The sequence below is a fragment of the Aristolochia californica genome, unplaced genomic scaffold (assembly GCF_029961685.1).
Source record: "Aristolochia californica isolate CCGP_79_NKW_82.1479 unplaced genomic scaffold, dmAriCali1.0.hap1 SCAF_3, whole genome shotgun sequence".
NCBI lineage: Eukaryota > Viridiplantae > Streptophyta > Magnoliopsida > Piperales > Aristolochiaceae > Aristolochia > Aristolochia californica.
Genome location: NW_027181992.1, coordinates 10,638,428 through 10,651,405, shown reverse-complemented (window position 1 = coordinate 10,651,405; position 12,978 = coordinate 10,638,428). Strand labels below are relative to the sequence as shown.

The 12,978-nt window shown below is 38.0% G+C and overlaps 1 protein-coding gene across 1 annotated transcript in view; it reads left to right on the top strand.

The window, feature by feature from the left end:
- Window positions 1-7,491, top strand: part of LOC137959763 (exosome complex component RRP4 homolog) — a 34,853-nt gene extending 27,362 nt beyond the window's left edge. The window contains exons 6-7 of the mRNA XM_068807109.1: window positions 6,247-6,315; window positions 6,582-7,491. Of these exons, the coding sequence (XP_068663210.1) occupies window positions 6,247-6,315; window positions 6,582-7,037 (525 nt within the window). The 3' untranslated portion in view covers window positions 7,038-7,491. The remainder of the gene's footprint in view (window positions 1-6,246; window positions 6,316-6,581) is intronic.
- Window positions 7,492-12,978: the final 5,487 nt, after the last annotated feature.

Here is a 12,978-nt window from a genome sequence, read left to right as displayed (position 1 = left end):
GGAAATTGAGATTCCAGCAAGCAATTGAAATCCACGATTCAGCAACAGAGCCATCCTTCCTTGTACTGATCTGAAGTAATGAAGTGTAGGCTTTGGAAAGAGGACCAATGTCACTCGACCAATCAATCCAGGAACTTAAATACAAATCACATCCAGCATAGAATCTGATTTCACAGTCAAAAGTTTGGATGAGAGGGAGGAAAAATCTCCATAAGGGGGAGAGTCTACGTCACCTGCCACCAGAAGTCCAATTCAACTTGGCTGCTATCATCAGTCTCCATCTTGATTTGACGAAAAATTGAATTTCCAACACCTCTTGAGGAGGAAGACATGGTTCATGTCTTTTGTTTGCCGAATACCCAAACCACCTCGCTCCTTGGGTTGGCAAACCTTGGTCCAGCTGACTAAATGATATTTAAATGCATCATTTGGTCCTTTTCAAAGGAAACGATGCTTGAGAGCTTCGATTTGTGAGAAATAGTTGCTGGCAATGTAAGAAGGAGAGGTAATAGTTGGGGATTCCAGCAATGGAGGATTTCAAGAGAGTGAGTATTCCAGCTTTTGGTAGAAGATGTCCTCTCCAAGTGGCCAGACACCTCTCAAGCTTTTCAACTACTGGGTCCTAGAGCTGCTTGTGGGTCGGCAATCAAATAGTGGAAGATCCAGATGGGTAGTAGGCATTGTGCTGATCTCGCAACCCAAGGTAAGAGGCCATGTTTTCCAGCAACCCTTCCTCAATGTGGTATCCAATGATTGAAGTCTTTTTCCAGTTAGTTTTTTGACCGGACGTTAGTTCGAAGAGGCTAAGGAGAGCTTTGAGCTTCTCACCTCATCCAATGCGCCTTTACCAAAGAATATAGTGTCAACAAATTGGAGAAGAGGAATGTCAAATTCCTGTTGGGGGGAGATAGGTTGCAGCCAACCAAAGTCTTTTGCTGAATAAATCAGGGATCACGGATACTAAGTGACAATGTTGAATAAGAGGGGTGAGAGTGGGTCCCCCTGATGGATGCTGCGGGAGCAACTAAAGTACCTAATAACCGTGCCATTGAGCAAGAAAGAATAAGATGCGGATGAGATGCAGCTACGAATCCAAAAACGTCATGTGTCCCCAAATCCCATTCTGCGAAGGAGATCATCTAGGAGGGCCCAATTTACTCGGTCAAAGGCCTTCTCCAAATCCAGCTTGTGTGCAAAGCCGTCTTCCTTTCTTCTTGAAGTAGTCATGGGTGGCCATTGCAGAATCAAGGATGGTGCGACCCCTAATGAAAGCTATCTATCCGGAATGAACAATCATGGGTAAGGCTACCTTGAACCAATGAGCAAGAAGCTTGGTTATTGATTTTATATATGCTGGATACGAGGCTGATAGCTTGAAGCCCTTTGGATGCTCAGTCGTGTCCTTCATTGCAACTAGTGCAATGTAGGAGGCACTCATGCTTCTGAAGGTAATTCCACAGCGAAAGAATGATTGGACCATGCCAAAAATATTCCCCTTTAACAGGCCTGCAGTGATTGTAAAAAATCCACTATTCAAACCATCGGGCCTAGGAGCATGATCAGCTGCTATACCAAGAGTGGCTCTCTTGATCTCATTAGTTGAGAAAGGAAGTTCAGTCGAAGCAGCCATCGTGGTAGGAATTTGTGATAGCTGAATGTGCTGAAGCTTGGCTCGAGTTGAGCATTCCTCTTTATAGAGACTTGCTAAAATGCTGAGAAAAACATTAGAGATAGAGGACCCATTAGAAGTCACTCCACTATTAAGACATAGCGAAGTGATTAGGTTGGCCCCTGATGCAATTGCGTGGAAAATATTTTGTGCTGCCGTCACCATCTGAATGCCATTTGAACCTGGCTTGTTGCTTCCAATGAATTTGCTTTTTGTGATAGAAGGTTTGATATTGAGATTGGAGTGCGATTTGGTCTTCAAATCCAGCCGTGGAGAGGGGCCGTTGCTCTTCTACTTTATCCCGATAAGAGATTTTGGTGAGGAGGGAGTCTTTTTCAATGGTAGCAGTAGCATGATGATTTGAAGCCCAGGACATAAGGTGAGATTTTTCAGGAGGTTGAGTTTTTAGGGAAGACTCCATCCAACTGAACCTGTAGGGATAAGATCGGGCCATAGATCAGAGATAAGCTTGTCAAAATCAGTTTCATGTAGCCATGAATTCTTGAATCTAAAAGGCTTGGGGCCCCACTTCCCAATCTTGGTGTCGAGAAGGATGGGCCAATGATCCGAGCAAATGCGATTGAGGATCCTTCCAATGGCTTGTTGGTAGAGTTGTACCCATTCTGCATTTGCAAAAGGATCAAGCTTTGAGAGAATAGGCTATATCTACTGATCATTGGTCCATGCGAAGTTCTTCCCCGAGGGAGTAATTTCTTCCAACTTGGTCCATCCTCAGAGTTCTTCTAATTTTGGTTTTTCCTTTTCTTTGATATGTGGCTAGAATGGGAGGTGAAGCGTTTTCTAGGGGTTTATCGGATATTTGAAGGAGCTGTCTTTGTCGGCTTGTCCTTCTCACAACATAGTGTTAAAAACTGGACAAACGTATGTCTGCCTATAATAGGCTATCCACATGAATGGCATGACAAAGAAAATCCAATATTAAATAATATAATGGATTTAGTAGGTGACATCCATCACAACTTCTTTATGAAAAGTTGTTGTGAAAAATACCCTATAGAATACGTAGCTTTCCTTTGTCTAGGAATAGAAAGCGACGTAAATGAAAAGGTGAAAATACTCCGTAGAGGAATAAAAAACCACCTTGGAATATTAAAAGGAACATTTACCCAACCAACGGTAAATCTCCTCAATGATCTACAAATTTTTGTAGATAATGAATTTGAACATTCTCAAATATTAGAACCTATTTGAGAAATGAAAACCAAGGTAGTAAATACAAAACCTACCAAAAAAGAATTACAATCGGTTATTCTCAAAATAGCCGAAGTAAAATCTCACTGGAGTGTAGATAGGTCTCGTCTTATAACAGATATCTTCGCTCTAACTGATAAAGATGAACTAAGAGAACTTGTAGTACAACATACCTCTCCGTTTATAACAGTATACCAATCGGAACGATTACTCCAGGTATTGTTCCAAAAATTAGAAGAGCCAGTGTCTCAACTAAAATTCCTAAATGTCTGAACCCTAGAAATTGAATGTACTTCTCTCCAAAATAGTGTTCATATTCACCATGAAACACAAGGAGAATACGAAGAACTTCCTAACCTTATGCAAGATGGACAAAAGTGGACGATCAGTATCCCAACGATAACTGAAGTTTACAACAGAGATTGGATTGAGTTCCAAAAAAAATCCTTCGTCTTTAAGAAGAAATTGTCAGTAGAGATATAAGATACCGATTCCGGTACCTTCTGCTACAAACTATTAAGTGAATCAGACTTAGCTAAACTAAAAAGATTCAAATATGTCTATTATGGACTAGTTCGTATAGGATTAGATCCCCTTATACAAATCAACCTAAATTTACCTTTTATCGCCGCAATCGTCGATTATTCGGTAAGAAATAACTTTGAAAAAGCCCTACTCGGAGGAGTTAGAGCAAACCTAGGATTAGGTCCAATATCGTTTACAACTTGGCCCAACCTTCAAATAGATCTAGACGACAAGCATATCCAGGATACCTTGTCCCTAAAAATCTACACAGACAACTGGTTGAAAAATGGAATTCAACCAGGTAGAAGAGTGATGCGCATACTAGTATGCGTAGTAGCTAGAGGAATCAACACTGGAAAGGTTCCAATCAAAGATTCAAAGAAAATAATAGAATTATCCAAAAATATTGGATATTTTGAAAACTTGACCATAAAAGAACTCGACCCATGAGTGTTAACATGGCCAACAGAATGGGTAGTCCAACCTCTGGCACCCAGACACCTTCCTCTCTCCCGAAAAACAATTTAGGAGATAGAAGGAAAACTAGTTATAACAAACGCTAGATCCAGCTTTTCCCTCGAACAGGATAGGCCCTCTGCCAATAGAGCCTCAACCAGTTCTCGATTCGAAGGAATAGGAAACCCAAGGTCCAATTCCTATGTTCCACTTCATATCGATGATGGGTCATAGTCCTTGTAGAGCCTTAGGCCCAGCCCAAGGTAACAGTGACTTACAGAAAATAGTCACTTATTCCAACCAGACCTTAAGTCTTACGGTAAGACCCTTAATAGGTTAGAAAATGCTGTTGAAAATTTACAACATAAAGTTAACTATCTCTACAATGAACATAGACACAAAGAAATTACAACATGTCAAACCATCCTAGAAAGCATTCTAGAAAAGATTGACCAAGCAAATAGTCCTGTTTTCTTTAAGGAATTAACAGAACTAAAACAAAGTGTAGAAAATATAAACAGAGATAAAATGCAAGAAATCCTACATCTTTCCCGTCAAGGTATAAAACCCCTTTTACACCTTGGACACCGGAAAATGAATGAGTTTTGGCAGAACAAACAACATGCTGCCAAGGGATGACTACAGCAGAGCAAATATCAATAATTTCATCATAATGTGCTCCAATCTCCAGGGGTTTACTCTTCCACACATCCGTCTAATGAGTAAAACAGAGTCACTCCCATCTTCACAGAGGAGGAAAATCACAGACAATATAGCTTAGCCTCATGAAGCACAAGATGGATTAGGCGTCCGATCCCTGATTAGAGCACCCTCTGTAGCAGGACTGGAGCCCCCAAGGGAGCTTGTACCAAAGTTCGATTTCAGCCAACCAGCAAGCTGAGGGATGCCAAATTGGCAATAAATTGCCAATGTCTACTGACAATTGAGCTCAGGAGAAAGGAATTTTTTTTTGTGAGAGTCCACCCAAAGAAGCATCCAGTGAAAAATTTCTTCAATCAGAAACCCTATAGAGCTGGAAGAGATAGGACTGTGAACAGAAGCCATTGGAAATTTTCCATAGTTCTGCCAACTTTTGAAAAAAGGCTATAAATAACATACCCGAATTTCGAGAAGGAAGCAGGGAGAAATATGTTGATGATTTTGCTAAAATTCGTTCCCTACACTGAAAAGATAAATGGGCAGTGGAGGAGGGTTCTCGCTTCCACTGTACAACAGAACTCACATAGAGACCTGACCACATGGAAACCCGTGTTTCCTAACTCGTTGCAGTAAGCATTTTCTCATGGCCCAAGAGCTTCTGGGATAGCTCCACATCAGGAAAATCAGCACTATTGGAGCCACCCATGAGTATCTCATAGCAGCAGAAGATGACAAGCAAATTCAGGGTTCAGAGTTAGCTCGTTGTGACCTCTTTTATTGTCAAAAACAATAAGACCAATAAAAACAACTCTCAGAATGATTGGTAAGATGGTGATAAATAGAATGAGAACTATCATTAACTGAGAATCACACTGAGAAAATGAACAAAATGAAGATGAGTATACAGAAAAATTAGTGAATGACACAAAAACCAAGGATTTGAAGAAAAACAATAGCATTGTATATCAAGGTTTGAAGCTTCCTTTTGGAACCCAGAGTATTGTTCACCAGCCTGAACTACTGTAATTCCAGTGAGTCCTGCATCACCCCAGTTTCGAACTGTCTAGACTTCCAGGCTTCCTCTCCTCCCTCTCCCCCACACCTTACTCCCTTTTATTCCCAGTATGTAACTAACTGTTCTCTAGAGGAAAGCACTGCTGGTGCCAGGTGGAACTCCCTCAATGGGCTTCTGGGTGGTCCACCATTTCCTTCAACTTTGTTTCCTCTGCTTCCTCTTTTACCCTTCCTTCTGTAGACATGGGTTACCGAGGGTCTATCACTTTCCCTCTCTCTTCTATCTTCTTTATTGCATGAAAAGCTACTCAATTTTTAAGTCATGTTACTGATTATCGCATGCGCAAAACAAAGGACACCAATATTACCTCCATCAAACAAGCCCTTCAAAGCCCATAGGTCACCCATGATTGGTCCATCTCCTCCTAGTAAAAGCTGACATACAAATTAGTACAATTTGCAACCTATTACTAATTGCAAGCGCCCAGCATACACAATAACTTGAATCCCATCCACAGGATTCTCCCACTGAGAGCGACTTAATTGCACAAACACCTCCTCTGAAATTGATTATGCCTTAATATGGTTTTTAGGGTTTAGGGTTTTCCCATGTTGTCTTGTTGTTGATTTTTGGTGCCACAAAAAAGAATCTTATAAAAAAGTAGAAGCCATCAAGATGTATTTTGACCTCTTCTCAATACCTTTTACAGGCAGAAGTACGAGGTTTTCAGCATGATGGAAGTTTACACCTGCAGGCCAGGAGTCAGAAGTATGGAAAGGTCTGTCCTTATTACTTTTATTTTTCTATTATTTTCCATGTTAGGTAGCATTGTTTAAATTAGAACAGATTCCATAAAAGAAGTTGATAAAGAATGTAAACGCTGCAGGGCATCGAGCCAGTTGGAACTCTTGAACCTTACTAGAAATATTTGGCTTATAAACGGCTATTGGCTAGTTCCAATTGTCCTTAACAGTGTTTTGCAGGGTCATGTATTCTTAGGTATTATTTTACATTTTTCCATCTGTTTTGTTTGGAATTTGGCAGCTTGAGAGAGGTCAGTTGCTCACAGTGCCTCCATACTTGGTCAAACGGAGAAAGCAACATTTCCACCACCTTGAAAATTACAATGTTGATTTGATTCTAGGTTGCAATGGATTCATATGGGTTGGTGAACAGATAGAACCTAGAGAAAATGATATGATGGACATCCATGATGATAAATCTACTGAAAGTGGTAAAACCAACTCAAAACTAGTCACCCTAGAAGAGCAAGAAAGGGTGTTTACCCCATTGGAGACGAGGCAACACATATGTAGGATAGCTAATGCAGTTCGAGTCCTATCTCTGTTGGGTTTCACTCTGTCAGTTGAAGTGATTCTTAGTACTGTGGAGGCCTCTTTGAGCATCGACGTCAAAGACATGCTTGGAGCAGAGTTCTATGTTCAGACTGCTGAGAGAGAGGTGCAGAGAAGGAAGACATTGACCAAAAAGAAGGGCTAGTACTGTGTATCCTGCTTATGAAGTTATGGTTTCAACTTTAATTGTCTTTTTTCTTCTACTATTTAGCAGAGCCTGGGCATGTAATTCAGCAGCTAAGACATTCTTGGAGCAGAGTTCTATATTCAGACTGCTGAGAGAGAGGTTCAAAGAAGGAAGTCATTGACCAAAAAAGAATGGGTGGTAATGTATATCCTGCTTATGAAGTTGTGGTTTCAACTTCATTTGTGTTTTTTCCACTATTTAGCAGAACCTGGGCATGCAAATCATCATAGCTGCAGATACAGTTATGTTTTTCTTGTAGTAATGTAGAAGTTGAGTTCTGTTTAAACAAAGGAAAGCGTTAGAAGTTCCATTTAATCTTTTCTTCTTTTTGTTTGTGTTTTCTGTAACAAAAACTGTCAATGAAAGGTCAAATGGGTTATATTAAGAACACAAGTTAAATGCAATGCATACTAGCGAGAAACTGATTCACCTCTGTACATTCTGACCTGAAAACGCAAGATTAAATGCAATGGCAAACTAGTACGAACATTTTGGTAACAGTTTATATGTTCATTTACAATTTCTGTATGAGATCCACTGTTATTCAGTAAAAAAATCATATTAATACTCAGGCTTCATTTTTCATACTTGTACCCATGGATCTAATCGATGATTCAACACAGATCTAAGACGAGGCAAATGCACAATGAGTCTCACAATGATCATCGAGGTTAGAGCATTTGTTTAGTCTGAGTGAAATTGAAAGTGAATTATTTGTTGGTGTTAGTGGAGTAGATGTTGTATTGAAAAACATTTTTCTGTGTTAGTGAAATTATTAGTTTAATTAATTATAAAAAATAGAATAATTAAACAACAATACTTAATCAAATGCTTATTTTAATAATATTTTAATTATTTTAATATAGTAATAAAAATAATTAATATAGTAAATAATTAAATAAAATATTTTATTGATAACATAAGATAGATCTTTAGGGAATATCTTTACGTAGTATAAATTAATAATATATTTTTTAAAAAAATTTAAATTAATATTTTATTTAATTATAAAAATAAAATAATTAAACAAAAATACTTGATCATATGCTTACTTTTAACAATATTTTAATTATCTATCTTAAATCATTAATTGCATATATTAATAAAAATAAATAATAAAATAAATAAATAAATATAATATTTATTAATAATATAAGATAGATTTTTACGTAATATTAACGACGCAAAGGAGGCTAAGTGCGAGATGGCAGGAGGGAGTGTCACCGCAAAGAAAAGTGGATGAACCAGGATTTTGGTGGAAATCTGAAGAGCGAGTTCAAGCAAATGAATAGGTTTATCTACTTGAACTCACCTCCAGTGTGCTCAGTGCTAGAGACTCACATGACCCCTCACGCTCCCTTCGCTCAAAAGACTATATATGATTTCTTCATAGTTGCAGTACCAGAATTAAGGCAAAAACGCTCAAAATCTGTGTCATGAACTCCAGTTCTTGAAAACCAGCAGACCCATGTAATGCCCAGCAGTGCTCTTCGTTTCGTTTCTTTTGTAAAACAAAAAAGAACTGGATACCCACAGGCAGTATCTCCCCTTTTGGTGGCACCCAGTAACCATTTCATAGAAAAAGTAAAGACGAGAATGAAGTAACTACAGATTTATTTTGCCTTTTTTGAATATTTAAACTAGTTGTAGAGCTGAAGAAAGAATCATGATTGAAAACGAATAACGATCTCCACTCCCTAGTTCAACATCATCTACATCACAAGAACACTGGCTGATTCGATCTATTATTAAATGAGAATTTTACCAAAATACCGGTTTTAAATAACTTATTTATAAAAATAACAAAGACCATAAATTATTTACAAAACTACCGAACTTTGACCGGTCCACTGTATATGTGGACAGTCAAAGGTGCCACGTAAGCTTTGACTGCTTACGTGTCGCTCCATCATCAGAGCGATACTGTAGATGAACACATAGACTGCCACGTCATTATTATTGACACGTCATTTGCCACGTCATTACATGATAAAATTTTGAATAAATTTAAAAAAAATTAAAAAATCACATACACTTTTTATTACCTTATATCTAAAATAAAAAATTATTTAAAAAATTTAATAAACAATTAAAAAATTAACTCTTACTTATTTAACACCATTTAATATCAATTAAAATATTTATTAATTAAAAAAATTATCGTTACACTTTTTATTTCTTCATATTTTACAAAATAAAATAAAATAAGTAAATTAATTAGATTTAAAATATTTATAAATTAAAAAAAATACAAAAAAAATATTTTAGAGTTTAAAAATACAATTTATTTGTATATTTTTATCACCTTATTTACGAAATAATAATATTTACAAATTTTAAATATTTATAAATTTTAAAAATCTTACTCTTAAGTCTTACCCATATATTATCGATTTAAAATATTTAAAATTTTAAAAAAATATAAAAAAAACTATTTTAGAGTTTAAAAATATAATTTATTTGTATATATTTATCACCTTATTTATAAAATAATATTTAGAAATTTTAAATATTTATAAATAAAATAATCTAACTCTTACCCATTTACTATGGATTTAAAATATTTATAAATAATTTTTTTATTTTTAAGTCTTACCCATATATTATCTATTTTAAATATTTATAAATAGAAAAAAATTTACTCTTAAATCTTACCCATATATTATCCATTTAAAATATTTATAAATTTAAAAAAAATATACAAAAAAGTTGTTTTAGATTTTAAAAATATAATTTTTTTTGTATACTTTTTATCACCTTATTTAAAAAATAATAAATTATTAAAAAATATATTATTTAATTAAAAATCTTACAAAACTTTACAATAATTTTAATTTGGCAAAATTTTTATTAACATAAAATCAAAAATTAAACAATAAATCACATAAAAATCAATACAGTAATTAAACACCTAAATTCAAATTAACTTTATAATTAAATACAATAATTCTATTCAATTAACAAAAACCCTAAAAAATCACCCCAAGGTTTCAAGAGAAGGGCCGGCGAGACGACGAACAAAGGGGAACAGGGGGAAAGAACGTCGGCGGCGAGAGGATGAACAGAGGGGAACGGAGAAAAAGAACGAGAGATAAGGTTGAGACGAAGAGAGAGTGGTTGAGCGGAGGGCGTCGAGGGCGAGGCCGAGCAGCGGCAACAGGGGCGAGGTCGAGGCCGAGGCAGAGCAGCGGCCACAGGCGAGCGGCGACAACGGGGACGAGGCCGAGGCAGAGCAGCGGCCGCAGGCGAGCGACCGAGGCCGAGCAGCAACAGGGGAGGTGAGCGACAGAAGGCGAGCGACGAGAGGAGACAGCCGAGACGAGAGGCGAGGAGAAAATTGTGGAAGAGAGAATTAAAAACATATGTGAGGGCTGACGTGGCACATGGCCATTGATGACATGGCAAAAAGAAAATAATAAAAATGACATGATAAGTTACGTGACAGATGACGGGTCAATAATGATGATGTGGCAGACTCTGAGATTTTACTTTGATGACGGGGCAACACGTAAGCAGTCAAAGCTTACGTATCACCTTTGACTATCCACATATACAGTGGACCGGTCAAAATTCGGTAGTTTTATAAATAATTTGTGGTCTTCGTTATTTTCATAAATAAGTTGTTTAAAACTGGTATTTTGGTAAAATTCCCTTATTAAATTCCCGTTGGCTCGGAATCCGAGCAAAAACTCATCTATATTTGATCTCGGATCTCCTAATAAATCGAATTCCTCGGTTTCAACAGAGGGAGCGACATAAAGCCGAAAGATGAAAGTTTAGAAATCTTATATCTATAGGCAAAGCCATTATGCTGCGACTTTAGATGTCCTGCTTCGGTAGATTCCTTTTAAAATCAAACAACCAAGCCGCCCGCCTGCCCACCCCAATGTAATAAACTCAGTTCAAAGAAAGGAGCACAGAACGGGAACCAGGCCATTGTTACCGTTCTGATTGGAGCTGTTAGCTGAAATGCATCGAAAAGGGTGACTCCCGGACTCGCATTCACAGGGATCTAACTGATAGGCCGAGAAGATCTGAACGAATCCCTAAGAAGAATCTTTAGCTTTAGATAGACCAAGTCTAAACCAGCTTTTTATTTTATTTTTTGCTGTTGTTTTGTCTCATTCAAAGTTGTTTTAGGCTACTTAGTTTCCTAAGTTGAAGCTGATTTGTTAAGCTTCACTCTATTTATTGGAAGTTTAGCAATGAATAAAGCAAGTATAATTTTCTTATAAACAGTTATGGTTTATCTTTCACCCAAAGAAAGTGAGTATTCCTCGGAGTTATTTCTGCTGCTTGATCAGGACCTATCATTGGTATCAGAGTTTCGCTATAATGGCGTCCAACAAAGAGCAGAATGAAGTTTTGGAGGCTGGGCTTAGTGGAGTTCAAGATGGAATGCAACGATTAGAGGAATCTATCAACAAGCTATTGGAAGTTTTCCTGTCAACCAAAGAAGCCTCTAGCAACAACAATAATGAGCGAGAAGGATCTTTCCGTTTGCATCGAGAGGAGAACGACGACGGAAAATAGATTTTCTCTTCCAAGATGGCGAAGTTGGAATTTTCAAAATACTCTGGAGAAGATCCAACTAAATGGCTTAGCAAAATAGTTCAATTCTTTGAATTTCAAGACACAACGGGCAATCAGAAGGTAACTTCTGCATCTTTCCACCTTTAAGGAGAAGCAAATCAATGGTGGCAATGGTTGCGTCGAGCTTACCTTGGTGACCTGGGAGTTCTTTGAAGAGGAATTGTGGGCTCGTATTGAACCGACAAAGTGTGAAGATTTTGATGAAGCTCTATCCAGAGTTCGACAGGTCGGATCCCTTCGTGATTACCAAAAAGAGTTCACGAGGTTAGGTAATTGAGTTCACAGTTGGACACAGAAGGCTCTCATTGGCACTTTCATGGGAGGATTGAAACCCGAGATTGCCGATGGAATTCGAATGTTCAAGCCCAAAACATTGAAGGAAGCCATCAGTCTAGCAAGAATGAGGGATGAACAGATCACCAGAACGAAGAGGTTCACACGAGTTGCATTGCCGAACCATGCACCTACCACCATTACTCCAGTGAATCGTTCTACCCCAACAACGACACCCAAGAGATTAAGTTGGGATGAAATGCAAATAGAGAGCACGAGGGCTTTGTTTCAATTGCAACGACAAATTCACCCCAAGACGCAAGAGTCAAGAACCTCAACTACTCCTTGAGTGTCAAACCAGCAACCAAACCAAAGAATATGAGGTGGAGGACGAAGAGTTGCAGATGGAGGACACTCTGGGAGATCAAGCCAAACCAGAAATCTCAATACATGCACTAACAGGCTGGACATCTCCACAAGCCATGTGAGTAGCAGCTACCATCGGGTCTCAACACATGATGGTGTTGATTGACAGTGGATCCATTCACAATTTCCTCAATGAGAAATTAGCCAGATTGCTTTAACTTCCGGTGGTACCAACGAAATTGTTTGATGTCCACGTAGCAAATGGAGAACTACTAGTCTGCCAAGGTTGCTTTGAAACAATACAAGTGAATTTACAAGACATTACTGTTTCCTTCACCCTCTATTCTCTTTCCCTAGTCGGACTTGATATGGTGTTAGGCATCCAATGGCTGGAGATGCTAGGCTTCGTGGTCTGCAATTGGAAACAATTAACCATGGACTTCCATTGGGATAATCGAGCACAGAGATTACAAGGAATTAACCAAACCATTCGAGCAACATCATTGGCGTCAGTTGCGAAAGAGATGTGCCAAGGCCAAATGCTGTTTGCCATGTACCCACACGCTGTCGAGAAGTCCACCAGGGCAAACACCAATCCTAATATGCAACAGACATTGAAGGACTATGCAGATGTGTTCAAGGAACCAACCACACTACCACCCTTAAG